Here is a 25,853-nt window from a genome sequence, read left to right as displayed (position 1 = left end):
ACGAGCCGGGGCCATCATGCTGCCTCCCGCCCCGGCCACGGGATGGCCCCCACCCACCCGGATCCGTCCGAGCACCTCTCCCTTGGCATTCGGCGGGTGGCCGCTGAGCCCCGGGGGCCTGGGCCGGCACAGCCCTCCCGCAGGGACGGGCTCCTCCTGGACACAGAAGGGACGCACAGCCGACAGCAAGGAGGGAATAAAAGCACACAACGTGGGTTTCTAATCCAAACGCACTTCTCTTTATTCAAACCAGGGTCAAACTGGTCGGTGGGGACGCCCTGAAACCACGTGCGCGGGAGAGCGGCTGACAAGGCCTCCTCGTCCTTGCTGCCGGGGCGGACGCGGGGCGGCGCCGGCAGAGGCTGGGCGGGCGCGGCCCCCACGGCGCACCTGCGGGCGCTGCCAGGCAGGTCAGTCGACAAAAGCAAGGAAGAAACAAAAAACAAAACACGCTCAGTAGACTTTTTCTGTAAGCTCCCAGAGTTTCTGGACCAACAAGCCCCGACCCTCAAAGCCAGGAGTGAGGCACTGAAACGCCCCTCACTGCCACCAGTGCCGACGGAAACCCTGCTTTAAATTAAAAAATAAGCCAGTATACATCGTAGAAAATTTCTCTTAAAAATCTCACAATTTGTAAATGTATATTTTTTCTTTAACATAAAAGTTTACAATATACGGTAAAACAAAAGGCTCAGGAAAATAATTTCAAAAAAAAGGAAGAAAAAGAAACCTGAAGTTTTGAATTAAAGCTGAAGACATTTTTTTTAAACCCTGTTGTTGAACCAGTGACTTTTTTTTATTGTGCTGATGGGTTAGAGAAAGAAATATGTTTAAAAACTTCAGTCCAGACACCCACAGCCGCCTCCAAAAGCCTCTCGCCCCCCTCCCCCCAACGGTGAGCCGCTATTCTTCTGCCAAGTTTGTGATTGTCACGAGTTCACAAGTTTTAAATCCTGGGTCTCGGCCGCCCTGACGTCCACACGGCGCCGGCCAGCTAGCGTCGGTACGGGTGGAACCCTTGCACGTTGTGGTTCTGACCTCGTCCAAAGCCACTTCCGCCGGCGGGGGGGCCCCCCGAGCCCGGCACCGAGGGGCCCCCATACGAGGGGGGCTGCTGGCTGGGATCTGAGAAGCCCTGTCCGAAGCCGGCCAAGTCCTGTCCGTAACCTGCAGGGAAGGAGCCCGGTGAGCTGCGGCGGGATGGCAGCTCTCGCCCTAACGGCCGGGGAGCGGTCCGTGCCCGCGGAGCCTGTCCCGACCCCCCGCAGGGCCCCGACCACGGTCTCTGTGCAGAAGGAAAAGCAGCTCGGAGACCCGGAGGACCCTACAGCCTGTCCCATCCGACCTCGGCCTCGCCTCCCCACCCAGTCCCGAGGACCTGGGGTTGGGCCCTGGCCACTGGAGGCCTTTGAGCTCGGAAATGTTAAGAGGACCCGGCCCGGCTCAGTAGACTGAGGGTTTCTAAAAAGTTTAATCTTCAGTGTGATGCACCCGGGTTGGTGGGGGGGGGGGGGGGGGGGGGAGGAGGGGTGCAGGCAGGGAGCTCAGGCACAATTCCCAGCGATTAAGAAATGCAAGCCTAGCCCAGGCCCCTCCCTCCAGGGTGACCCCCAGACCCGAGACAGTCCTCTCTGCAGAGCTGACCCCACCTGGGATCTTCCCTAAGACCGACGGGTGTGAGGAAAGACTGTGTGCCCAACCCAACGCCAGGCGTGAGTGACTCTGGGCACCGTGCCTACAGAGCCTGCCCCGGGCGGGCCAGGGCCCTCCTCGGAACAGGGCCTAGAGCCTGCAGCTGACCTCAGAATGCGTGGGAGGCACTCTGGAAAGGGGACCGGCACCAGCCCGCACACCTGGGGTGAAGGCATGCGCCAAGGCCCCCGGATCCCCAGTAGAGGGTGCACATGGGGCGCCGACGCCTGCTGCCCGCAGAGGCAGAGCTCTAGGGCCCACGGGGCTGTGGCCAGTTGAGATCCTCGCCCCGGCAAGGGCCCCGTCCCAGAGGGCACCGCCAGGTCCACCCCCGCCCAGGACGGCAGAGGAGGCCGTGCCCGCTGCCCGGTACAGGCAGAGTGGGGACCGTGGATGAGAAGGTGCCACCTACCTAGGCCACATCACTGCTCAGCCTGACCATAAGAGTGTAAACAAAGTATGGGCCCGAAGCCTGACGGGTCTTGAGAATAGGTAGCCAGGCCTGGCAAGAGACGAGACCAGGGTGACTACCCCAGGGCAGCCTCGGCAGAGGGGCGGGGCGGGGCCACGCTGGCGGTCAGCACACCCCTGCCCGGGGCTGCTCGTGCACCGGACACGTGTTCTGCTGGGGTGGGGGGTGGGGTGACGACCCACGCACTCAGGGACCGTGGCGTGGCACGGCGCCCAGGGGCCAAGCTGCTGCGATGCCGGGCTACTGGGAGCAGCCGGCCGAGAACGGCAATCGAGGGCAAGAACAGCCTCACGCATAGACACTGAAGTCTTGGGCGAAACGCAGTGCGAACAACCACGTGGGAGTAGGAGAGCCCCAGGCGAGGAGGCGTGGGCCGAAGCCACGGCTCCCACGGGAGCCCCAGGAGCCCCCGAGGCCCCAGAAGACAGGCAGCCCGCCTGCGTGGCCCCGCAGAGGTGGCAGGAGGCCCCAGGATGGAGGCCTGCTCTACCCAGGACACAGGGCCCAACCCCGTCCTCACGAGCCCCTCCCACGCAGGCCACGGGCCACCACCTCGCAGACCCCGGGCTCAGAGGCACCTAGTCCACGACCAGCCCCTCTGGTGAAGCATGGTGACGCCCTCGCCAGCGCTCGCCACAGACCAGAGCCATGAGCCCACGTGGCGCGCAGGTGCCCTCCCTGCACGCTGCACTTGGAAAACGAGACCACCGAGGAACAGTGCCTGCCGGGGGCGCCCCGCTGAGCCCGTGCGCACCATCTTCCTGGGGGCCCGGTCACAGCCGCAGGCTCCCCAACCCACAGGCCCTGGGACGCCTGCCGCTCACGCGATGCGTTTCTCAGACGGCTCCCTAGCAAAAACCCCAGGAAACCAAAATCCTTCTTTTCGTTTTGCCGGACGCTCTCCGACAAGCCCCAGCAGAGCGGGCCTCCGTCACAGACGCTGGCAGGGAGGACGGCGGAAGGCGGCGGGGCCAGATCCCCGGCCCCAGGCCTCGAACGCAGGTCTCCAGAGCGGGCGAGAGTTACAGCCACTCACCGTACTGGCTGTAGGGGAAGTCTGGCTGGGCCGTCGGGGGCTTGCTCATGTCGGGGGCGGCCTGAGACGGAGGCGGTGGGAAGGCCAGAGGTGCTGCCCCTGGAGTAGCAGGTGGAGGAGGGACCCCAGGCGGGGCAAACTGATCCGGCGGTGGAGGCGGGGGCCCGTAGCCAAAGCCTGCGGGCAAACAGGAGAGGAAGACACACACACAGTGCACGACCGCGGCCCAGCCTACGGGAGCTGCCCGCGCCATTTCCTTCCGAGACGCACCAAGTGGCCAGGTCCTGGGGATGTGCCCCGGCTGGGACAAGGCGGCATGCGGACTAGCGGTGGTCTGGAAGGCTGGGGTGCCCGGGTGGGCCTGGGGCAGCCTGTCACCGCACCTCTGACAGCGAGTGTCAGACAGGAACTCCACAGGGAGTAACTGCACTGAAATACTCTTGAAAAAACCAAAACCGGTTGCCTAACAAAGCACAGTCTGTGCTCTGAGAAGACAAAAAGAGTCCCAGTGAGCCTTTCACGAGGGCGGGGGTCACGCCTGTCCACACTCTGTCCTGGGGGGCTCCAGAAAACTGGTTTCTATCCACCTGTGTTCTTGTTAGAAATAAAAATCTTGGGGCGCCTGGGTGGCGCAGCCGGTTAAGCGTCCGACTTCAGCCAGGTCACGATCTCGCGGTCCGAGGGTTCGAGCCCCGCGTCAGGCTCTGGGCTGACGGCTCGGAGCCTGGAGCCTGCTTCCGATTCTGTGTCTCCCTCTCTCTCTGCCCCTCCCCCGTTCACGTTCTGTCTCTCTCTCTGTCCCAAAAATAAATAAACGTTGAAAAAAAAAAATAAATAAAAATAAAAATAAAAAAAAAGAAATAAAAATCTGGGGCACCTAGGTGGCTCAGTCAGTTAAGCGTCCGACTTAGGCTCAGATTATGATCTCAAGGTTCGTGAACTCAAGCCCCACATCGGGCTCTCTGTGGACAGCTCGGAGTCTAGAGCCTGCCTCGGATTCTGTGTCTCCCCTTCTCTCTGCCCCTCCCCTGCTTGCGCGCGCTCTCTCTCTCTCAAAAATAAATAAACATTAAAAAGGAAAAGAAAATCTGACGTGGTCTGGGCCACGGGCAGCCATGGAGCCCAAAAAACGTGACTGACCCAAGCCTGTGGTGCATCCCAAAAGCCAAAAGCAGAACACGTGTGGGCGCCCAAGGTCTTAACGGGAAGACCGGGGGACAGTCTGTGTGGGCCGCAGGGCAAGAGCAGTGGCCAGCCACGCTCGATCAGGTGAGGGTCTCTTCCCTGCTGAAGACCCAGTCGCCAGGAGCGGCCACACCCTTTTCTGTCTTCCTTTAAACACTCCCCCCCCCCCCCGAGAGAAAAAGAAGCGGGGAGACAGCACACACGCACAAACAGGGGAGAGGGGCAGAGGGGACGAGAGTCACATGCTCAACCGACTGAGCCACCCAGGCGCCCTGGCCACACCCCTTCCTACCAGGGACGAGCACTGAACCTTGCAGGCCTGCCAGCCGCCCGGGCACAAAGCAGAACAGAGGAGGACTGAGACTCCAGCTCGTATGCCCTCTAGCCCTTCGCTGCTTTGTTACAAGTTACAAGCCCAGGTCCAAAGGCCCCGTGCTGCGACCGCTCGCAGGGCCCGCCCCAGTGACGTGGCACACTCCTCTTGGACGACACAGGTGTCATCCACACGGCCCTCCGAGCAGAGGGGCGTGGACACGCGGCACCCCAGCCCCCCTCCTGGGGCCCGCAGGACTTACTGAACTGTGGAGGGGCACCGTAGCCCTGTGGGAAGCCCTGAGGAGGGGGGAAGCCTCCGGGAGGGGTGGACACAATGTAAGAGGTGAACGGTGGCGGCGGCGGGGGGGCCCCTCTTCCCGCAGGGGGCGGTCCGTAGCCACCTGTAACACAGGACACAGAGGTGAGGGCAAGGGCGTGGCACACGAGGCTCCGGGCCGCCCTGGCCCGCCGCAGGGCCGCCCCATTTCAGACCCTGTTCCTTCTCAGTTGCCCACGATGAGGACTTACCGATTGCCTGTCCGGCTGGTACCCACATTCCTAAACAGGAAAACAGAGAGGGTGGTTGGTGCCCGTCAGCTGAGCCCCGCTCCCCCCGACAGCACTGGCTGTGGCGGCGAGAAGCCCTTCTGGAAACGCACCCGAGGGGCCTGGCGTCCTGTTGCACCGTGGGCACCAGGGCGGGATGTCCCGGCCCCGAGGAGGGCGTCAGAGGAGCCCGTGGCAGACCGGGAGCACAGGCGTGACCCCCAGAGCTTCTCCAGCACCTGGGTGTGGGGAGAGAGCTGCCGCTCGCATCCTGCTTCTATGGGATGGAGGCCGGGGTGGGGGAGGGGCTCCCAAGAGAAGCCTGTCGGGTCAGGTGGCCCCGGCCCTTCCACAGAACCCACCAGAAAGGGTGGGAGGAACACCCGCAGATCAGGGGCTGGGAGGCACAGGTGGGACCTCAGGCTGGGCGGTGGGGGCTCGGGGCCGGCCACCAGCCGAGCCAGTGGGCACGCGGGATAACTGGTTTTCTAGGGCTGTGTGTTCTTTTGCAATAAAGAATTTTTTCAAAGACGCCTCTGTGAGCCCAAAGAGGGGGCGCCAGGTGCCTCTGGATGCAGACAGGCCCACCTGACCTCCTTCCGCCCCTCCTTGGACACTGAAGGGGATAGAGGCTACCAGATCCTGTCCCGGAGCCCCTAGGCACCCCAATCCTTCTGCCAAGCCGTCCTTAACCACTCTGCTGACCCATCACGAGGATCTGACAGCCCAAGGAGCAGGAGCAGGAGCAGGAGCAGACCGAGAGGGGTGAAAGAAACAGGACTCTGGGGCAGAAGTCCCAGTCTCCCTAAGAGCATCTTATCTTATCTGGGCCCCCGAGAGGGCCAGGCCAGGCCCACTAGAGGGGGTGATGGTGACAGTGACGGACTCTCAAATCCACCAGGTCCTTCTGCCCATCCCCCTACCCCCAAGGCACTGGCACAGACCCCGGGGACAGCAAAGGTGTCAGCACGAGGCATCGAACTGCTCCCTCAGGCCTGGGAGGCCCTCCTCCAGAGCACGGTACTTGGAGTAAAGATGCTCACTGCCCTCTGCCAACTACGGTTGAGACGCATCTGCCCCAACCACAGACGGGGACTCGGCTACGGCCCAGACACACCACCGTCCTCCACACGGACCAGGTGACGACCTGGAACCTGGCCCCTTTCCGGTCTGCGTGCCGACCAGAAGGTGCCCCTCTAGGGGCGCGCGTGCTATCGGGGGACCAGCATGGAGCCCACACGCCAACCTGCTGGGCAGGAGACCCTGGGGCCGGACGAGCAGCGAGTACCACCTGTGCCTTCGTGGACCCACCACCCCGCGGGCTTGGGACCCCGGCCCCCCGAGCAGAAACCCCCTGAGGCGGCCACCCGGGGGCCCGGCCGGTTCTGGGTGCTGGGGCCTCACCTTGTGGGCCGTATCCTTGCTGCCACGTGGGTGGGGGCTGGCCTGCCCAGCCATTAGCAGCACTGGGCACGACCCGGCTGCCCCACTGGCTGGCACCTGGCTGTCCCGGCGCTTGGCTTTTGCTGTCACGTGGCTCGGCCCGTTTAACTTCCACCTAGACAAATGGAGCTGTGGTTTAGGGAGATGCCGAGGGTCCCGGACCCCCTTCCCTTCAGACACACCCTTGATAACTTATGACTACACTTAGCATCTTATTATGACTTAAAACTAAAACTTAACTATAAACCTTAGGCCAGTATTCTCTTTTTTTTTTTAATTAAATTTTTTTTTCTTTTTTTTCTTTTTTTTTGCTTAAAACATGTTTCTCAGGTACAACAGATGCAACGTAAGACGTGTTAAGCCCCACCCACTGCGGGGCACCGAATGAAGGCCAAGAACCCTCAAGAGTTCTGGGTAACAAGGGGTCTTTCAGTGAGGGTGAAAGGACAGCTTTCTCCTTCGGTGGCCTCCTCATCCCAGGGACACAGAGATCAGGACCGCCCGAACAGTCACAGCCCTCTCCCCGGGCCTCCCAAGGGCCCCGGCGTGGCAGGAGCCCGCCGCTACGGAGCACGTCGGGGAGCAGCCGGGCCCACACGCACGAGGCCTCTCCGGAGCCCACCCGCCCTGCCCTGTGCCGTGAGCTCATACCTGAGAAACACAGTTGGCTTCCTTAGGTTTTTTATTTAAAATGTCTAATGGAAGATAAGGACTTACCTTCCCCAGGCTAACGCTTAAAGAATCTCAATTAACTCAAAATAATGTCAGAGGGAATGGATGTGATAAAGAGAATCTTACATTACATCTAACAAAAAAGTAAACGAACATGCAATAAAATGGACATTTGAATCAGTAAGCAATCTTCATACTGTGTTAGGTCAGCAGCCCAGGACCCTTCCTCTGTCGGGTGTTGTCAGGAGCCACAGCAGTGGGGGGGGGGGGGGGGGGGGGGGACGGGGACCCAGAGGTGCCCTACCTTAGTGTCCTACCTGCACTAGGCGCTGTGGCCACCACACAGCTCCCTCCCTTCTGCAGCCTCTGTCCCCCAATTATAGGGCTGCCTCGGCAGTTGAGAACCTTGAATTTTTTTTTTTTTATGGCAAGCTTTAATGAGAAGAGACAATAAAGCCACTTGGAGTCCTCCTTGGAGTCTCATCGTCTGATGAGCCAATAAGCGTATGTATTCAAAGTTCCGTCAGTGGCGCCCTAAGACCGCTTCCTGTCTAACACACAGGGACTGGGACAGAGGCACAAAGACGCCACCTTCCTGGGGCCCCAAGGACACTCCACGGAGAGGAACAAAATCCCCGGTAGCTCAAGGCGATGTGACAGCAGGACCAAGGGACCCTTTCGAAGAACTCCAGCTAACGAGTCTTCACGCACCCTCCTTAGGGGAATTTGGTTCCTGCTGACAAAGCGAAGCAGCCCTCGTAATTTTTGTTTAAAAACAACGTCTGCCGTCCTCCTGTGGGAACGTGGGTGCAGTCACTCACCCTATTGCTTCTAACTAGAGGGGGACCCCAGGCCTTTCTGGAGGGACCCCCACTAAGGAGCCAGCCCGCCAGTGAAGGTCGGGCCGTGGGGACAGGGCGAGGCTGGGGGCTCCCGCCCGTGTGCACCTTACTGTACAAGTTGAGCCCCACACCGAGAAGCCACCTCAGTCTCCGCTCTGTGCTCCGTGCAGACCAGACTCAGACACCGATGCGTCCTACAAAACCGGGGCGGGGACGGCCGCCTGGAGACGGGAGCAGATCCGTGCGCTTATCGGCCTTTCTGCCCCTAGAGCGGGCCCAGGCTCCGTCCAAGGTTTAAATGTCACGGTACCTTCAAGTATTGAACGCGGACTCCTTTGCACTTGTGTTCGTAACTGGCATGCGTCCTTGAGATCTGCATGCAAATTCTGAACTAAAAGCTTCAATGGACGTCGGAGCGAGACTTGTGTGTGCTCGCTCGGGTTCAGACGGAATTAAGCCTGTGACAACACCTGCACTAGCCTCCTCTGGATGCACACAGCTGCGCACGCGGCCGTGCTTACCAACTTCCGGGGAGCGGGCTGCGGGGCTGGGGCGGGGGGGGGGGGGGGGGGCAGGAAGGGCAGGAGGGGCAGGAGGGGCAGGACCCCGTGGTGCCTCATTGCCCGCACTCTATCTTAACTGACAAAAGCAGCCACGGCCCCGTCACCAGGCCCGGGCTTGGTGGCGGAGGGAACGAGGAAGTGCCGGCTTCGTGGCACCCACGTGGCCCGCCGGGCTGCACAGAGCAGGTTCTGAAAGGCCCGAGACGGGAGTCCTGCAAAGCCTCTGCTAACGCTAAGGGACCCCACGCTGCAGAATTTCTACCAGCGATTTATTTGAGTGAGCCCCCCCTCCCCCCCACAGCTCCGAGCCGCCCGCGTCCGCGGCAGCAACACAGTATGAAGACAGGACAACCAGAGGTCACTTGACTGCACGGAGGTAAGTACTACCGAGAGCATGTGCTTGGGGCCGGAGTTTCACAGTAAGTGACCCAATTAAAAAAAAACCAATCCTTCAGGATGTTTACGTCTCTTTCGGTTTCACACGGAATCGGTTTTCAAGGGTTCGCCGCCCCCCACGTTACGGGGCGGCTGAGACAATCGGAATGCGGGACAGACATCTGAAGGAGTGGTCACTGAAACCAAGCCTGAGACAACCTGCGATTTCACTGGAGGCCAGCCCACAAGCACCCCCCCCACCCCCCGACTGAGCCCCTCGGCCGGGGCCCACCCCGCCCACCGGTCCCAGGGGGATCCAGAGCGAGGGGTGCCGGGAGCAGAGCCCCTCGGGCAGGATGGGCCCCCAGCTTTGGCAGAGCCCCCCTGCCCGCCCCCCCCCCCCCGACTGACCCAGCCCCCTTTACCGTTAAGGAATCTGTGTTTCCAGTGAAATCCCTAAGTTGCCTAAGACTTGGTTTGGTCTTAAGGTAAAATAAAACTACAACTACACACTTTTTTGCCCATGATGTCGTGAAAATGCATGTTGACAGCCTGGTCCACTGATTGTTCGTCCTCGAAAGTAATAAATCCAAAACCTAGCCAACGACGAAGAGTGAATCAAGGTAGCAGGGCGTTGTGACACAAAACAGGGTGATGAACAGTATCAGGGCCGGGCCGAGGGGTCGCCCCAGGGTTTCAGGAAGCCGAGTGTGTGCGGCTGCGGTGACGCAGGCGGGGCTCCGTGTGGAAACACAGGGGGAGCCACGGGCGGGGGGGGGGGGGGGCCGTCGCGGAGTGCGGCGGCCCGATCGGTAAGACGGCGGGCGCCGGGCCGGAGCCAGAGCGCGCGGCGGAGGGGGCCGCCGTGCTCCCCAGGGGCAGGGGAGCGGGCCGAGAGCTCCGCCTCCGTCGGGGGGTGTGTGTGCCGTGGGTGCGCGTCTGCTTTTCTGAAACCCGGGATTCTCCCCCTCGGCTTGCAATTTGCTTTGCAACTAGTGCTGACAGCAGCCATATATCGTTCTAGCGCGTTAAACAGAAGTACGGTCTCTACACAGTTAGTGCCTCGCTAAGCTTATCCAACGCTGTTGGGTAAGCCCAAGGAGTCCTCTCGAAGTAACATACGTATGTATACAGGTGTCTATCTGTACGTATCTACTTAAGTAAAATACACAAAGATACAGGCCACAACGGGTTCCAGCAGGTCAAACTCTGCTGTCAGCAGCAAGAGCGAGAGGCACCGTGTCATCAAAGAGAGAATTTTAACGGGAAAAAAATTTAGCGTTTCCCAAACACAAGAAAGTGGCAGTATAAACGAAGTTTGGTTGGTCTGGGTGAGTGTGACCGCCCGGCTAACGTGGCACGTCTGGTCCTCGGTCGACTGCACTGTCTCCCCCGGGGCCCGTCTGCTCTGAGCACAAAAGGACGCGTGCGGCACAGAGCCGCCCGAAGACCCCGGAGAACAAAAGGCAGCTGAGGGGAAGGGCTGGCAGCCGGACCGGGCAGAAGGGGGGCGGGGGCGGGGCCGATGGGAAGAGCCTGGGTCGGGCCTGTGGGGGGGGGGGGGGGGGGGGGAGCCGCCTGCCGCCCAGGCCTGGGCTGAGGAGTCAGAGTGGGCCGGGAGGGGGAGTCGGGGAGGAGCGGCCAATCCCAGGGCCCCTCAAGCTGATGGAGGAGGGACTCTGAGCTCTTGAGGCTGCAGTGGCTGGAGCTGGACCAGGTGGGACTGGAGACAAAACCTTGCTGGAGAGGATGGGGGGGGGGGGGGGGGAGACAGCTCAGAAACTTGGATGAGGCCGGAAGAGAGGGACCCCCAGGATCCGGGAGGCTTCTGTGTCTGCACACGCGTGTGCCCGAGCGTGACTATGCACACACTCACACAAGAATCTGCACACGGCGTGCGAGGAGGAGCGGAATCGCGGCAGCGGGACGAGGACGAGAGACAAACGGGGGGAGCTAGAAGCCGGAGCGGGAGACGCCGGAGAGGAAGGTGTGAGGCGAGCAGAGGCAGCGGCCGGGACCGGGGGGTGGGGGTGGGGGCAAGGTCAGAGTCTCGCTGTCCCCGGTGAGACACATGCAGAATCCCCCGGACGGACACGGACAGGGACAGTGTCTTAAATGAGCAGAGAGGGAGGAAGGAGGCAGAGCCTTGGAAAAGACCTAGGAAGAGGAGAAAGCGGGACGGGCTCTCTGGGGCGCCCCCGCCCAGCCCACTGGGGGCTCCTGCGGTCGCTCCCGCCCTGTGCTGCCCTGTGCTGGTCTGGGTGCTCGCAGGGACTCAGAGCCTGATGCGGAGGAGGGCAGCGTGAGCCTCCACGGGAACGTGGGTCCCAAGGCCAAGCCCAAAGCGCTCTCCCCACCACCTCCTCCTCCTGCCTGCACCCCCAGCCCACGGCAGCTCAGTGCGCTCCCTGGGCCCAGGGCCAGGCCTCAGGGGACCGACCAGGGGGAGGACTCTAAGAGCAGCCCTCAGGATTCCACGTCCTGAAGTTTCACAAGACCCGAGCAAATAGTGGAACACAACATGGGTGATGAACAGCAGGTTTAAAAATTAACATTTTCCCAAAGTGCAGGAGTGTCTGCAACCACAGGGCTGGCGTGGTCCGTTATAGCGCAAGAGGCGGTGAGTCTTGGGTAAGGAGCCCCGGGGTGGGGCGTCTAGGGACGCATCTGTCTGTCAAGAGGCGACATCACCACTGAGGAAGCGGACAGAAACACACTGAAACTTCGTTTACACCCCACTGGAGCAAAGCCCGTTCCCTCCTCTGACTGCGGGACTGGCCTGTACCTGTGTGATATAATTTAGCACCTGGAGAAGAGAAATCTAAAGAGATATCGTTAATCACAAACAATTCACAGAGAGAAAAGGAAAAACAACTTACTTAACGTTACTGTACTTTACTACGAGACACTTAAGTACGTCACTAAGCATGTATGTCTACGTTAAAATTAAGCTAAGACTTAACAGCTTAATCGACATGAAGTGAGGATACGTCACTTATCATGGAGGAAGAGAAGGAAGGAAGTTCAAATGGCAAACTATTCTCCAGCATGGCGGGCGCATGCTGCGGCGGCGCCGGCTCAGTGCGCTAGGGGGGCCTCCGACGGGGCTGGGGCGCGGGCTGCACGGTGCCCAGACTGGCAGGGCAGCTCACACAGCCGGTCCAAAAGCGGTGGATGAACCAAATCATACGGGCGGGCAGACAGCAGCAGCCACAAAAAAAAAAAAAGAAAAAAAAGAAGAAGAAAAAGGGGAAAAAAAAAAAGAAAGAAAAAAAGGAAAAGGGGGGGCACAGAAACTGGGTGCCCGCTGTCCCAGCCCCAGGAACCTCATGGGGATGCATTGAGGGAGCTCCTCACCCTCCTCCCGCTGCCCCAGTCTTAGGGGAACAGGAAACAAGAAAAACAACAAAAAAAGCATGGGATGAGTAAAGTCAAGTCACGTTCAAGCCGAGCTGGGGCAGACCTAGCCTGACGCCATGGAATGAGGCCTGCCGGGGCGGGGCGGGGCGGGGTGGCGGGGGGACTCCGAGCAGGACGCGGCCCTGAGTGACGAGCGCACCATTTGAAAAAAAGCACCGATCTTTCTGCACGCATTTAAAAACAGAAACCGTGTTAAAATTCATGTCAAGTTGTAAAAACTTCAAAAGAACGAGCCAAAAAAACCCTAGGACGCCTGACCTTGGGAAGCAGACAGGCTGGGGCTGCACAGGAAGGGCCTACGTTTTAATCGTGTCTCCAAATCATCCTTCTCTGAGGCAACGCTCGCTACCACCACCACCTCATCGTGAGATAGTTTGCCATCTGAAGGGGAAGGTCAAGGACAAACGCCATCTCTTTTACCTCGAGGCCTCTGTTTCTCTGCGTCGTAGATCATGACCACTTCTGTGACCTGCAAGAGAGACGGTGTTCGAGAATCCGAGTGCCACGGGCGGCCACGAGCACATCTGGCTACCACGGAACTCCCGAGGCAGCGGCAGCTCGGGGCTGCGTGCGGCCACTCCCCGGGGAAGTCCAGAGGCCCCGAGGCCGGCCTCATGGGCTTTGACGCCCGAGACTCATGGGACCCGAGACAGGGAAGCACAGGCCACCTCTGCCCCAAGTGCTCACGCGGAGCCACCGGGACACCAGGGACCCGGCCCTGCACTCCAGCTGGGGGGCGGGGGGTGAGGACCACAGCGCGCCTTTCCCTTCACAGACAAGCCCAAAGGCTCAGGCGCCAGGATGGAAGGGCCCGTGTCCCGGTCAGCTCAGCTCAGCCCTCCCTGACAGACGCCCACCAGGACGGCGTCTCTTCTCTCCCTGAGCGCAACGCCACATGCTCTGGCGCCCTTCGTTCGGGGCCCGGGCCCTTGGCACACTCAGGTGCCCCCCATCCCCGACAAACAGGCAGTAGGGAGGGCAAGGGGACTGCCCACCAACAGGGTGTGCGGCCCGTCGGGGTCCGGGGTGACCCCATGCCTTTGCTTCGGGTGACTGGGACGCCCCTCCTCCTCCCCCCACAAGCCTGCGTGCTGTCCGTCTCCTCTTCTGTCTGCCCTGCTAGAACCGAGCACAAGCGATGCTAACCCCCCAGAAAGACTCTAATGGATTTCAGCCTCTTCCAGGGACAGAACCGGCCTGGGGAGAAGGTCTGCTGTCACTGAGGAAAAACCGAGCAGGTGACAGGTTCAAGAATCTCTCACGACACCTGGCCAGGGTTATGAGTGCCCGGCGGCCCACAGGACGCGCGAGCCGCCGGAGCAGGGCAGCACAGGGCCCGAGCCGGCGCCCTCCCAGATGGCAGGGTCTGCACGGCTGCTCTGAGGACCTGGGCTAGAACATTCCTCCCGTGATGAGACACAGAAGTCTGGCTCCCACCGCCAGACCAACCCCTGCTTCTCCCAACACTATCCTAGCACCCTACACCGTGGCACCTCCAGCTGACCGGAAGGGCCTCTCGGGAGGTCGGCCTGGCGAGCGACTGTGCGCCTGGAAAAAGCCGCACATCCCCTCTCCTGGGCTCGGGCCCACTCTGGGGAAGACACAGGCCCCAAGGAGACAGCTGCCAGGCTTAACCTCTGTGGACACTCGGCTCCACCACTCCCGCCCCACCCTGCCGTGCTCCGGCCCAGAACAACTCACCACTCCGAATTTCTTGAAGTATTCCCTGAGCTCTGTCTCACCGCAATTGTGAGGGATCCCACCGACAAATATCTTATTCGATTTACTGTTATCGCTCCTGGGTCCTTTCTGCTGTTTCAAGAAGGAAAAAATGGTTAGTCCGTGCAGGGAACCCTCACAACCCTCTCTACAGTGCGTACGTGAGCTACACTCGGCATTGGTTTTAGGAACCAGCGAAAAGCCAGGCCCAAACAGTCCAAAACCCCACTAAATCCAAAGAGAATCACAATTGGCAAGCCATTGTGACTTTTCCCATTTTCCCAGGGAGTCCCAAGGTGACAGGGACCCGGCAGCACGGGCACCACTGCATTTCCAATGCGTGTGCACGGAGCGCGTGGTGGGTCCCGTGCGTAATTATCCCGAACGACAGCGGCTGTAAAGCGTAAGGCTCTACGATCTGAAAAGCAAGGCCTCGGGAGGGCAAGGTGGCCGCGATGATGAAAACAGCTTTCCAGGTTTTTAGTGGGTGACCGAAGAGGACCATGGGAAGTTGCAGTAACTGAGAAGCCACTTGCCTCAACTGACCCCAGCGATCCCTCCCTCTCCGCAGACGGCCTCACGCCTGGGAGGGAAGCGCTGGACTCCAGGTGGAGGACCAGACCTCAGCCCCTACTCCTAGGGGGCTGCCTCCCCACCGCATTCCTCACATGCCCCTCATCCTCCCTGGCCACGGGGCTCCCAGACTACGTCGTCCTAGCCGCTCTGGACAACACGACTGAACTCTGGGGGTGGGCGAGGTCTCACAGGTCCACACGGGGGTCAAATGCCGTCAAAATGCGGTTACCCTACGTGACCATTCCGTCTTAGTAAAGAACACGAGTAACCAAATGCAACGTGAACGTGGCGGCCTCGGTTCCAGTCTGAAGAGAAGAGGTATGACAGCCACCTGTGGAAGAAGCCCAGAGCCACGAGTGCACCGTCTGGACACAGGTGGCCCTGGGCACCACGGCTGCCGCTTCAGCCGTGGGGGTGGGTATTCTGTGGGAGGACGTGCTTACAGGAGCTGCACGCTCCAGAACTTAGGAGCGGGAGATACAGAGATGAGACAGAAACACACGCAACTTCAGGAAAATATTAACAATTGATGAAGCGAAACAGATGTATCTGACGTACTGCTCTTCCGATCTTTCTGTAAAGTTCCTGGAAAGTTTCCTGATAGGAAATTGGGAAAATAAAAACTGTTTCAAGGGTCTGAAGCCCTTGTCTACAAGCAGCAGTTGGACTCTGCTAGAAATCCAGGTTCTCGGGCCCTGGCCCAGACATGCTGATCAGATATGTGCCCTCTGCCTCCGGCCCGGCTCTGGCCAGGCCTCTCTGCTAGGACAAAGGCTTCCTGGATGACAGTCTTCTGAGACCTGCTGGGTGGTGGAAGGGGAGGTACGGGTGACAGTGGACGGAGGACGGGTCTGCTCCAGTTGGCCAGGCACCAAGGGCCACACGCCGCTCAGAGAATCCCTGAGGAGCCGCCACACCGGTGGATCCTGACTCAGTTGTTCGAACAACGGCAAGCAGGCTCTTGGACGCGGGCAAATGGCCCCTTGCCCCTGAGCCGCAGCACCTGGGCAGGCACGGCCGGCAAGCAGAGGGGGTGGGGGGCAGGTGCAGAGGGCGCTCTGACACGGGGTCCCCCCCTGGGGCAGGCGCGGAGCCACCACCAGTGAGGAGAAAACGGACCGTTCCGGATCACAAACGGGAGCGAGCAGTCTTTTTCCTCCCGTTAAGACAGACTAGTGAGAGCACTTCTCTCGGCTATGAGATGAACAACGCGCACCACTGGCTGGATCCGAGCAACCCTCGGCTGCTCAGATACCGCACTGGGCCTCTGTTGCTCTCAATCGTAAGGAGCAAAGACACCAGATCAGAGGTGCGTGTTTCCTTCCGACTGTGGCCACGAACGCACACCACGCACCGAGAGGCCACCTCACCCAGCCCGGCCCCTTACCCATCCTTCCTTCGGCCGTGTCCTCTCCGGCTGCATCCCCCGAGGTGTGCATGGCTTTGGGTCGATCTGTAGAAGTTTCAAACGAGCCCATCGTGAGCACGAAGCTATTTCCTCCAGAAAAGGTGCCGGCACGGCCAGCAAGCACGTGCCCCCTGTCAATTCACCCCAAGTCCACGACCTACTCCGTCCTACAGCCTCAGCCCAGAGCTGCAACCCCTTAAGTCAACCCCGCTAAACACCCCTTGGCGTGAGCACCTCTCAAGCCCAGGGGCAGACGCAGCTGAAGGGGCCACGCGCAGCAGGGCCGGGGGGGGATACGCGGGTGGTAGACTGAGGAAGGACACTTACGTTTCGGCCGTCCAGTGTGTGTGGTCTGCTGGCCAGCACCGTCCCCACACAGTTTGGGTCTTTAAATTTGACAAACCCAAAGCCTCGAGACTGGTTGGTGGTTTTATCTTTCATGATCACACAGTCTACGACTTCTCCATATTGGGAAAAGTAGCTGCGTAGAGTCTCTGCTCAGAGATTGGGACAAAAACACAGACACACACACCAGAGCGTTAAGCACAGTATCACAGCAGGTGTGTAAGCACACACGCACACGTGCTCCGGGCCCTTCGGCTGACCTGGGAAGTGCAACCAGCAACTTTTAAACTGGCACATCAGTGGACGGGGGTGTTTGAAGACGGAAAGGGCAGGAGGCCCCCGGGGAAGGACTGGGGATCCTAGACACGGACGCACACGTCTCTGCGTGAATTAGCGGGGGTGCGACTGACGACGGCAGTGGCCAAAGGCAACCTCAAAAGCGAAGTGTGAGGGGAGCCAGGCGGCCACCGGGACCGTCGACTACCGCAAGCTGCTTAGGGCCCTGCACGGGGCCTGAGCGCGGCGACCGCGCCAGCAAGCCTGCAGACCTCCACACTCGTCTCCTGCCCTCCACGTCCCTCCCCTACCTCTGCCAGGACTCCAGGACGACTCCCGGTCCGGCGCCCCTCCTCCCCAGAATTCGAGACAGTAAGCTAACCAAGAAGGAGAGAAACCCTTCCCCCCCAAAAGTAGTAGCGAGACACAAATTCACACGCGTTCACGACCCAGGGGAGGCACGGTGCCTGGCATACAGGCGGTCCCCGCCACCTACCTTGGGTGGTGCTCCAGTCAAGACCGCCCACGAAGAGCTTCCTGCAATTCAACAAGAACACGTTTAGGGTCAAGATAGTCCTTGCCTCAAACATGTCAGCCACCTGCCCCTCCTCAGATGGTAATCCACGAGAAGCTGGTGGAGACGTGCCTACATGTGCCGTGCGATCGTGGCAACGACGTGTGTCCACCGTGGCCGCCGCCCGGCCTTGCCAGCTGTAGACAGGAAAGACGACATCAAGACCTACCAAGACGACGGGGAGCGAGGGTCACGACGCGTAAGTAAAGACGACACATCCAGAGCCACACACCGTCACCGACCAAACCGGTGAGAAAACGAGACCTTGCAAAATGCACCAACAGGAGCCCCCAAACCGCAGAGGATCCGGGGTGCGGTTACGGGGCACACTTCCCCACTGCTCTTGCAGATGCTGTGGAGTTAGAAGTCGGGTCTGAAAGCACACTCAACAAACCAGAGCGGCAGCAGGGGTGGGGGCTCTAGGTTAAAGCCTCAGGTATTTTCCACATGGTCGTGAGCAAGGACCCACAGATCACTCAGTACTGGAACCCTGGCCCATACTTCCCGCCCCAAGGCAGCCCAGGCTGGAACCTTCAAGAGGAATCGCACTATCACCTACCTGCCTCTTCTGCACACCCCACCTCTAGCGGGGTCTAGAACGCCAACAGGCCACAGGGTGGTGTCCGCCGTTCCCAATGCCCCCGGGCTGGCCAGGCCTGGAAACCGAGGCACTGGGGCACGTCCCAGGACAGGCCAGCGTGCTACAGCTACTCCAGCCCTTACTGGGGCAGAGCTCACACGTATCTCCAAGACCCACAGGCCCCTTCAGGCACCGCTCGGGCCCCCCACGAACCCAGAGAGCGGGTTCGGCAGAGGAGGGGCTTCAACTGCAGCGGTGGCGGCTCTGTGCTGCTGGCGTCCCCCAGGAAAAGGGGGCATGACCGCTGTCACCCTCAGAGTGGGACCTGGATGCCACCTGATTGGTCTGCAGATGCCAGCGGGTGGCCAAGGCTCAGTCCGCATCTGGGACGCGGGGCTCCGCGGTCCCGGCGTCTGCAGCTGAGCGCGACTTGAAGACAAATGCACTCCCGAGCAACCAAGAAGGGCTGCCAGGCAGGGTGCCCCATCCTCCACCCCAGGACAAACCCCCGCATGCCCACCCTGGGCTCGTTCCTACCGTGGCCTGTTCTCTGAGAACAGGCAACTCACACACGGCGCGTGAGAAACCATTCCCACCACCAGACAGGTACCCGGTGCCAGCCTCAAAATGCCCGCAAGCCGGCCGCCACGGTCCAGGGAGGGGGGCACCGGGCAGGCACATCTGGCCGAGGCAGCTCCGTAAGGGGCAAGTTTCAGGGAACGTGCTGATCAAGCAGCAGGGGGAGGCCTCCATTTAGGCCTCGTTAACTTAAGTCCGTGTCTCCTGGTACCCTTCAGAGCCAGGCCAGGCTCCTTCCCACCTCCAAACGCTCCCGGGGGAGAGAGGCCTCCCCAGAGGCCCAGGGCGCTGCCCAGAGCAAGCCGGGACTCAGGACGGCCCACCCTCGCAGGGCCCGGCGCCCAGCCGATGAGTGGCTGCAGGCCCCCAGGCCGGCTGGCACCCCGGAGGAGGAGCCGCCTCGGAGCCGCGTGCCGGCCCACCCCTTCCACGCAGTAGCGAACAAGGGTTTGCTGTGAAAACGCAAATTCATGCAGGATAAAGAGACCTCGAGCATTCTTCAACAAAACCAAACCAAACCCAACTTTCTGAGCCACACACCAGCCTCTATCTAGCACGCCTCCAGCCCAAACGGCAAGGTCATAAGCAGGTATCCTTCCAAGCAACCCAACCCTTCACCAGCGGCAGGCCTAGGAAGGAAGGAAGGAAGGAACTCGTCTGACCAGTCTTGGTTCCAGCCCTTGTTTAAATTTCAAAATCAGACATTAAGGAGAAAAGACCAGAAATACCATCACCCACACAACTGACAACCCAGACTGCCCTGTGGACTGGATGGTAAAAAGGCATCAACGCTGTGCTCTCGTTTTATTGTGCTGTGCTGATTTCAGAGAATATTCCTGTTCACAAAGGGACACAGGGCTCTGCTCACTCCCCAATACTTCACAAAAGACGGACGCGGGGTATGGGAGGGGACGCACAAATGGGGCAAAATGTAAGCCTGGGGAGTCTGGCTGGGAAAGAGCATCTAGGGACCTTGGTGACCATCTTGCAATGTTCTGCAGCTCAAGGTCTATAAAACCATAAGCTCCAAGAGATGTCCTGCGGAAACAACAGGACTCCAGGTCTCCCGGCTGCAGGCTCTAGGGGACCTGCCCCGACAGGCACAGCTGGTCACTCGAGGGAAGAGAGCTCCAGGCTTCAGCGCTAGCTGCTCTCGGACTTTCTACTTCCTCTCCTCCTGCTCCGAGGGCATACTTTCCCTGGTCCGCAGACAGAAGGTGCCAACAGGTTCCGGAAGGTCCTGCGTAGGGCCCCTCCAGAGCCCCAGCACAAAGCCCCAAGCTCTGAGCCTCAGAGACCACAGTGCGTTTAGCAGGCCCAGCCGGGCCCGGCCAGGCACGGCTCCACTGCTGCCCGGGCAGCCAAACCCTGACCGGTCGACACGGATGTGCATGCACGCCTGGCGCCGAGTGTGAGACCGTTCACCCCAGCAGCCATCCCGGGGTGGCCTAGACACGCTCACCTGGCAGCGTGTGGCTCTCAGGTGTCAACGGGTGCTCACACACGGGACCCTGCAGACGAAGCAGACGGCTGACTGTGTGGTTCCCCCTCCAGCCCCTCCCTGCACTTAAGCGCACGAGAGTCATTACTCAGCAGAAGCGGAAAGTCAGGGGCCCCCCACAGCCCCTGAACCCCGCAGACGGCCAAGGGGACCTCCTGGCTCTCCCAGGTGACCGAGAGTCAGGTTCTTGAGGGGGAATGGGCAATACCACCACCCAGAGAGCCAGGGAGAGGCCGTCCGTGCCCTCCTGCCGACCTCCTCTCGGAAGGGGCTCTGCAAGGGTAACCCGGGCACCAGGCCCTGGTGGACTCTCCCCCTTGCCCACCCACTGAGACCGAACCCTGCTCTGGAGCACAGCCCCGCTCCAGCTCTGTGTACTTTAGGGCAGCCGCGTGCTGTTTCTGCCAGAAAGTAAATCTTCGGCAGCTTCCCCTGGCCCAGGCCAGCCACTGCGGGCTCTGCCCCTCGGCAGCACGCTCGCAGGCTTCAGAAAGTGCCACCGTGCCTGGTGAGACAGCCACCAGTAAGGCAGCAGTGGGCAGAGCTTAGCTTAGCTCTGGGGGGCGAGAAGCAGAGGGCCCAGGACTGAGCCTGGTTGTCTAGCAACAGCCCTTTCAACTTAAAGACATGCAACCCAGAGCCCATGCTCGCACTTTCCTGCTCCTCTGGTGCGGTCACACTGGGACCCTGTGTCCCTAAGTATGTCCTGTTTCCCCGTAGGGAGGGAAGCAGCCCGAGGAGGAACACACAGCACCGACCCAGACGCCACGGAGCCACCCCACTTCTGGCCCTCCCACTGCAACAGAAGAAAAGACCCGGAGGGCAACTGTTGGAACTCAGCCCTTACCCCAGAACCTGCCTCTGCCGGCCCTGCCCTCAGCAGCTCAGGCTTCCCTCCTGCCAGCAAAGTGAGATCACCCCCCCTCCCGACCACTGTGGGGGTTGAGTGACACATTCGGGAGAGAACCCCAGGACACCCCCAGTGCCTGGCATTAACTCCCGATGCCTGCAGCCTTCCACTGTAAGCTACCCCCCCTCCACACACACACCCTGGTACCCAGCAAGAGCCTCAAACAAGTGACCTCCTGCTGAAAACACTACTCACAATTCTGACAGGGTGTGACACTGTGATGGAGATAGTCACCCTGTGACGACAGAACCACCTCACTGAGGGACAAAATGTACACATTTGGGCCCGGCCCCGATCCCTGCCATTCCCTACAAGGGCTCTCCTGGCTCACCAAGAGCACGGGACTCCCAGCTCTGGCCCATCTTAGGGGTCCCTGGGCAAGTCCCCTGCCCTTCTAAACCTCGGTCTGCCCTGCAGAGGAAAGGGCTGGACCTGGGGGACAAAGTTCGGGTCCAGCTCCCAGCAGGTGCTCTAGGAAGGGTGTCACTGGTGAGGTACTCTGGGTGAGTTTCTGCTTGTGAGGCGGGCGCACCACCGGTCAAGGTGCTCGACCAGATGCGAAACCTGAAAACAGAACGAAATCGACCAGAGGGTCTCCCAACACCATGATCCCCTCTACAGGCGTCAGACTAGTTCCCACTACGGGAAACAAGAGCCAAACCAGGGAAACAAGCGGCAGGGACGCACTGGGAACCAGACATCAAACAGGTGTCTCATTTAGAGTGATCTTGCCCCCAGGGGACACTGCGCAATATCTGGGGACGTCTGAGATTATCACAAGCAGGGGTGCTCCTGGGACTGAGTGTGTGGGGGCCAGGGATGCTGTTCGCCCCTGCGGGGCCCAGGATGCCCCAAATGGCCGCAGGGCTGGGGAGAAACCCTGTCCCAGAACAGCTCCAAAATGCCAAGGGGAGCATCTCTACCCTCCACCCGTTCAGGTCTCACGGCCCCTACGTTGCAAGAAACGGCCCCCTCCCCAAGCACGACCTCTCCGACCAGACCATCAGGACTCTTCCCACCTCCCAGGCGCTAGTGAAAGCGGGTAGTTAACGAGTCCCTGCCCCTCAAGGCCCAGGCCTCTGGCCCCGTCCTGCCAGCACTCAGAGGATCACTGGGCTGCTGGGGCAGCTGGGGTCACCCACTTTCTGTGCTTCTGGCTCCAGCGGCCTCAGCCTCCCGCTGCCTGCCCGCACCGCCTCTCAAAGTGACCCGGACGCCACTTTGCCTTGTCTCCCTGGAGTCCGTTCTCTCCCACGGACTCTCCCTTTGAAAGTGTCCAGTTGGCCCCGTCCTACTAGTGAGACACGTGCCAGATGAAATCCTCCCCCGACCTCTCTCCAGTTCACCCACGAGCGGGCTCTGTCCTAACAGGAACTGGCCCCTGCCGAGCGCTCACGAGCACCCACAAGATCCCAGGCGCCTTCGGGGTCCCTGAAGCCTTGTGCCCGCTCCGGTTCCAGAGTCAGAATCGCGAGACCCTCCACGAAACCAACTTCCTGAGGTTACGGCAGGGGAACGAGGGCTCAGTGCCACCCCCAGCAAAGGTGAGCGTCCGTCCCCAGGTCCCTGGCTCAGAAGGGAGGCTATCAGCCCGTCACACATCTGCTCCATGTGGCCACACGTGACGCTGCTGCTCCTATCACCCCTCTGCCCTCGAGACCCGGCCCTCCCTCTGCTCTGGCTGATTGGGACAGTCGGGACGCCGGTTCTCGCCAGCTTCCTCTCTCCCCACAGCCTTCGCTTCAGAGGAACCTGAGCCAGCTCAGGTACGGTCACCACCTGGCGGGGCTCTCTTTCGTTGAAGACTCAAACTCACGAGTACATTCGTACGCTGGTGGGCGCCCCACACACGGGGCTCCTGTTAGCAAAGGGGGAGCAAGCCCTTCCCACCTATCAAGAGCTCCCTCAGTACGAGGCTGGCCAAAGACCAGAGCGGAGGAGACTGGAGATGAAGATGCAGCTCACGGGACGTCACTCAGACCTGTCACGTCCCGGTCACATCTGCCATCACCATCACCTGGCTCTAGGCACAACAGGAGCTGCTGCGTGGGAACCACCCCAAAGCAGGCAGGTGCGGTCCCCTCACGGGAAACGGCATCAGGGCTCGTCAGGGGGCCCAGGGGACACCCACCCCCTCCCCGCCGCCCCGGGATGTGATGGCAAGGAGACCAAAGCAGACCCCGAAACCCCGCTGGACGGAGTAGAGACAAGCATACTCTGGGAAAAGAGACCGATCGATACTTCCTGGCAACAGACTTCCACTTGCAAAACACGAAGAGATTTCAGGGACCCCTGTCTTGACAACTTTCAAAGGTGGGCGATCGGGGTGGGTTTTCGAGGGGAGAGGGGAAGGGAACCAGGCCCACCGGCCCCCGGCCCCACCGCCAGCTCCACGGCCTCGGCAGACCCGGGCTCGGGCCCTGGCAGCACACCCCTGGGCGGGTCTCGGGGTGTCCAGGCTCCCTTCCCTCCTAACCGCTGCTGGCCCTTGTGAGGGACCCCGCACTTTGGGCAGCGCTCTGGAAGGCCACGGCCATGGGGAGGTGACAGGTGCACGCTCTCTTCCGTCAGACTCTGCCCCATCTCTGGAGCACGGTGTCCCTGTTCCCTGGTTTCCAGTCGGACACACTGCGACCCCCCCCCCCCACCTACCACCACCTACGTGACCCGAAGAACACAGGTGTCCAGGCCCCCGCCGCCGCTCCTGACAAGCTCGGCGGGGAGCTAAGGGTCTCCCTCCTGGGCCGCTGCGGTGCGCCGTTTTCGGGGGGGGGGGGGGGGGGGGGGGCACAACATGCCTGTCACGTCCGCCCCTGTAACCCGGGCCTGGAGGCCGCACAAGGACTTACCGAACCCAGCGCTTGACCACAAACCCGCGCCTCTTCAGAGCTCCGGGCGTGGGGACACGCACACCCGCCCCGGGGCCGCCGGAGAAATGTAACCGAAAAACCACGCCGGCCGGGCAGGAGCCAGTGTCTGCAAAGAAAACTAGTCCGAGCCCCGAACTAGGGCAGAAACGGGTTTCCGAGCCCCTCGGGGATCTCGGGCTCCGCTCCGGGCCGCGTGAGCATCACACGGGCTGTAACTACGGCACGAACTCCCCACTAGTAGCTGCTCAAGCACAGGCCCCGGGAAGCGGGCCTCTGCCGTCCACCCCCCGGCACGTCTGTCGCGGGGCGCGAGCCGCAAGGGGCTCCAGCTGCGGACCCATCAGATGGCGCGGGCGCGCCGAGATGGACACGCTGCCGAGGGCTCCGGCCCCGACCGCCCCCCCCACCCCCACCCCCACCCCCACCCCGTGACCTTCGCCCCCGAGCCCTCGGTCTGCGGACCTTCCGCGTTCTTAGCACTTGGGGAAGGGGCCAAGAGCGGAAACGGGGCGAGCCGCCACCCCGCGTCCCGGCTGGAACAAGTTCTGCGCGGCGGCGGAACTGGCGCTCCGGGGCCGGGCCCGCCACGTGCGCCGACCCGCCAAGTTGGTGCGCGGGCTGGGGGCGGGGGAGCCCCGGGCGCCCCAGAACCCTCCCGTTTCCGCTCGGGCTCCGCCACCGGGAAGTGCAAGCGAGGCGGAAGACAAGGCGCCCCAGACCCCTCCGGAGCTCCCGCTGCGGGTCCCGCTCGGCCAGGAAGCAGCGGGGTCCCTGCGGACGCTCCCAGAGCCCCGTTCCGGGTCCCCCAGCAAAAAACCCAGGCGCGGGGGGCGGACGAGACGACCCGGACCCCCAGTTTCCCGCGTCCGATCCCCCAGCGGGAAAGTCGGGCGCGGCGGCGGCGGCGGCGGCGGCGGCGGCGGGGACGTCCTGACAACCCCCCCACCCGCCGGGAGCTCCCGTTCCGAGTCCACCTCAGGCAGGAAGCAGCGGGGTCCCCCCCGACCCTCCCAGGGGCGCCCTGGCCAGGAAGCGGCGGGACGCCGGACTCCCAGGATCCCGCTCGCCACCCCCCGCCCCGCCTCGCCGCGTCCCGGGTGCGCGGACCCCCAGGCCACCGGGCCCCAGCGCGGCCCGGCGGCGTGACCTTGACGGGGGCCGGGGCGGCGTCTGGGCGGCGACGGCGCAGGCCGGCGCGTCCTCACCCGATCTCGTCAGCGCCCGAGTTGTTCATGGCGGCGGCGCTCGGCGTCCCGGGCCCCCTGGCTCGCTCCCGCCTCCGGAAGGTCACCGGCCCCGGCGCCCTCCCCACAGCCGCGGCCCGGATCTGCGCAACGGCGGCGGCCGCGCTGCCTCCTCCCCTCAGCGCCAACGGTCACCGCGCGCCACCGCGCCCGCGCCGCCGCCCTGCGCACGCCCGGGCGCGCTCCCGCACGGGGCCTCCGGGGGCGGGGCCAGGGGTGCGCCCGCCTAAGTGCGTGCGTTCCTGCGTGCGTGCCTTGCGTGCGGTAACCACCACCGCGCGGCGGCCTCGGTCCTCCTCGGCTCTCGGCGTCGCCGCAGGGTGTTCTGGGAAGTGGAGTCCCCCCCCCCTCCCTCCCGCGCCGGCGTCGGCCCCACCCCGCGGAGGGGGGGCTCGCGGGCCGAGCCGCGTGCGTGCTGCGTGCTGCGTGCGTGCGCGTTCGCGCTGAGGCGCTCCGAGCTAGGCACCGCGGGGCGCAGGCGCGGCTTGGCTTCCTTGTTTGAGTTCAGGTCGGAAGTGGCGCGCGGGGTCAACAGTGGGCAAAGGCCACGCCCGGCGCGGGGTCACGCCGGGTGGAGGCGCCCCTTCCCACGCCTGCACCTCCGCTACTTCCCGGAACTCGTCTCCCGGGAGGGGATGGCGGCTGCAGCGGCGGCTGCAGGCAAGACCGCGGTGACGGTGGGTGGGAGGGCCCGCCGGGCCCCGTCCGCA

General features: G+C 61.9%; 1 protein-coding gene across 10 annotated transcripts; it reads right to left on the bottom strand.

Annotated features, from left to right (window-relative positions):
• Positions 1 to 216: 216 nt before the first annotated feature.
• On the bottom strand, positions 217 to 25,637 carry DAZAP1 (DAZ associated protein 1). 10 transcript variants are annotated; one of them, XM_043590132.1, is made up of 14 exons: positions 24,362 to 25,093; positions 23,879 to 24,005; positions 17,382 to 17,422; positions 16,592 to 16,758; positions 16,244 to 16,309; positions 14,263 to 14,373; positions 12,982 to 13,030; positions 9,655 to 9,737; positions 6,651 to 6,804; positions 5,229 to 5,258; positions 4,961 to 5,101; positions 3,201 to 3,377; positions 2,105 to 2,194; positions 1,107 to 1,167 (listed from the first exon to the last, which is right to left on the bottom strand). In XM_043590132.1, exons 4-13 carry the CDS (start codon positions 16,703 to 16,705, stop codon positions 2,115 to 2,117), a joined length of 1,005 nt encoding a protein of 334 aa, XP_043446067.1. In that variant the 5' UTR covers positions 16,706 to 16,758; positions 17,382 to 17,422; positions 23,879 to 24,005; positions 24,362 to 25,093; the 3' UTR covers positions 1,107 to 1,167; positions 2,105 to 2,114. The 10 variants fall into 10 exon arrangements, with proteins under 10 accessions (XP_043446065.1, XP_043446066.1, XP_043446073.1 ...); XM_043590130.1 differs by lacking the exon at positions 2,105 to 2,194 and having other exon boundaries at positions 217 to 1,167; XM_043590131.1 differs by lacking the exon at positions 2,105 to 2,194 and having other exon boundaries at positions 217 to 1,167; positions 14,263 to 14,370.
• Between the last annotated feature and the right edge of the window lie 216 nt (positions 25,638 to 25,853).

The sequence above is a fragment of the Prionailurus bengalensis genome, chromosome A2 (genome assembly GCF_016509475.1).
Source record: "Prionailurus bengalensis isolate Pbe53 chromosome A2, Fcat_Pben_1.1_paternal_pri, whole genome shotgun sequence".
Classification (NCBI taxonomy): domain Eukaryota; kingdom Metazoa; phylum Chordata; class Mammalia; order Carnivora; family Felidae; genus Prionailurus; species Prionailurus bengalensis.
Note: the sequence above shows the minus strand (reverse complement) of the source record. Positions and strands in the feature narration are given on the sequence as shown.

Excerpts from the sequence above, each read along its gene's own strand:
- DAZAP1 (XM_043590133.1), bottom strand. The coding sequence starts at position 25,133 with ATGAACAACTCGGGCGCTGACGAGATCGG. Across the intron at positions 16,759-17,381 it reads TGACTGGAGCACCACCCAAG|AGACTCTACGCAGCTACTTT; the intron begins GTAGGTGGCGGG and ends ATCTCTGAGCAG. Across the intron at positions 9,738-12,981 it reads AGAGAAACAGAGGCCTCGAG|GTTTTGGATTTATTACTTTC; the intron begins GTAAAAGAGATG and ends GTCGTTGGCTAG.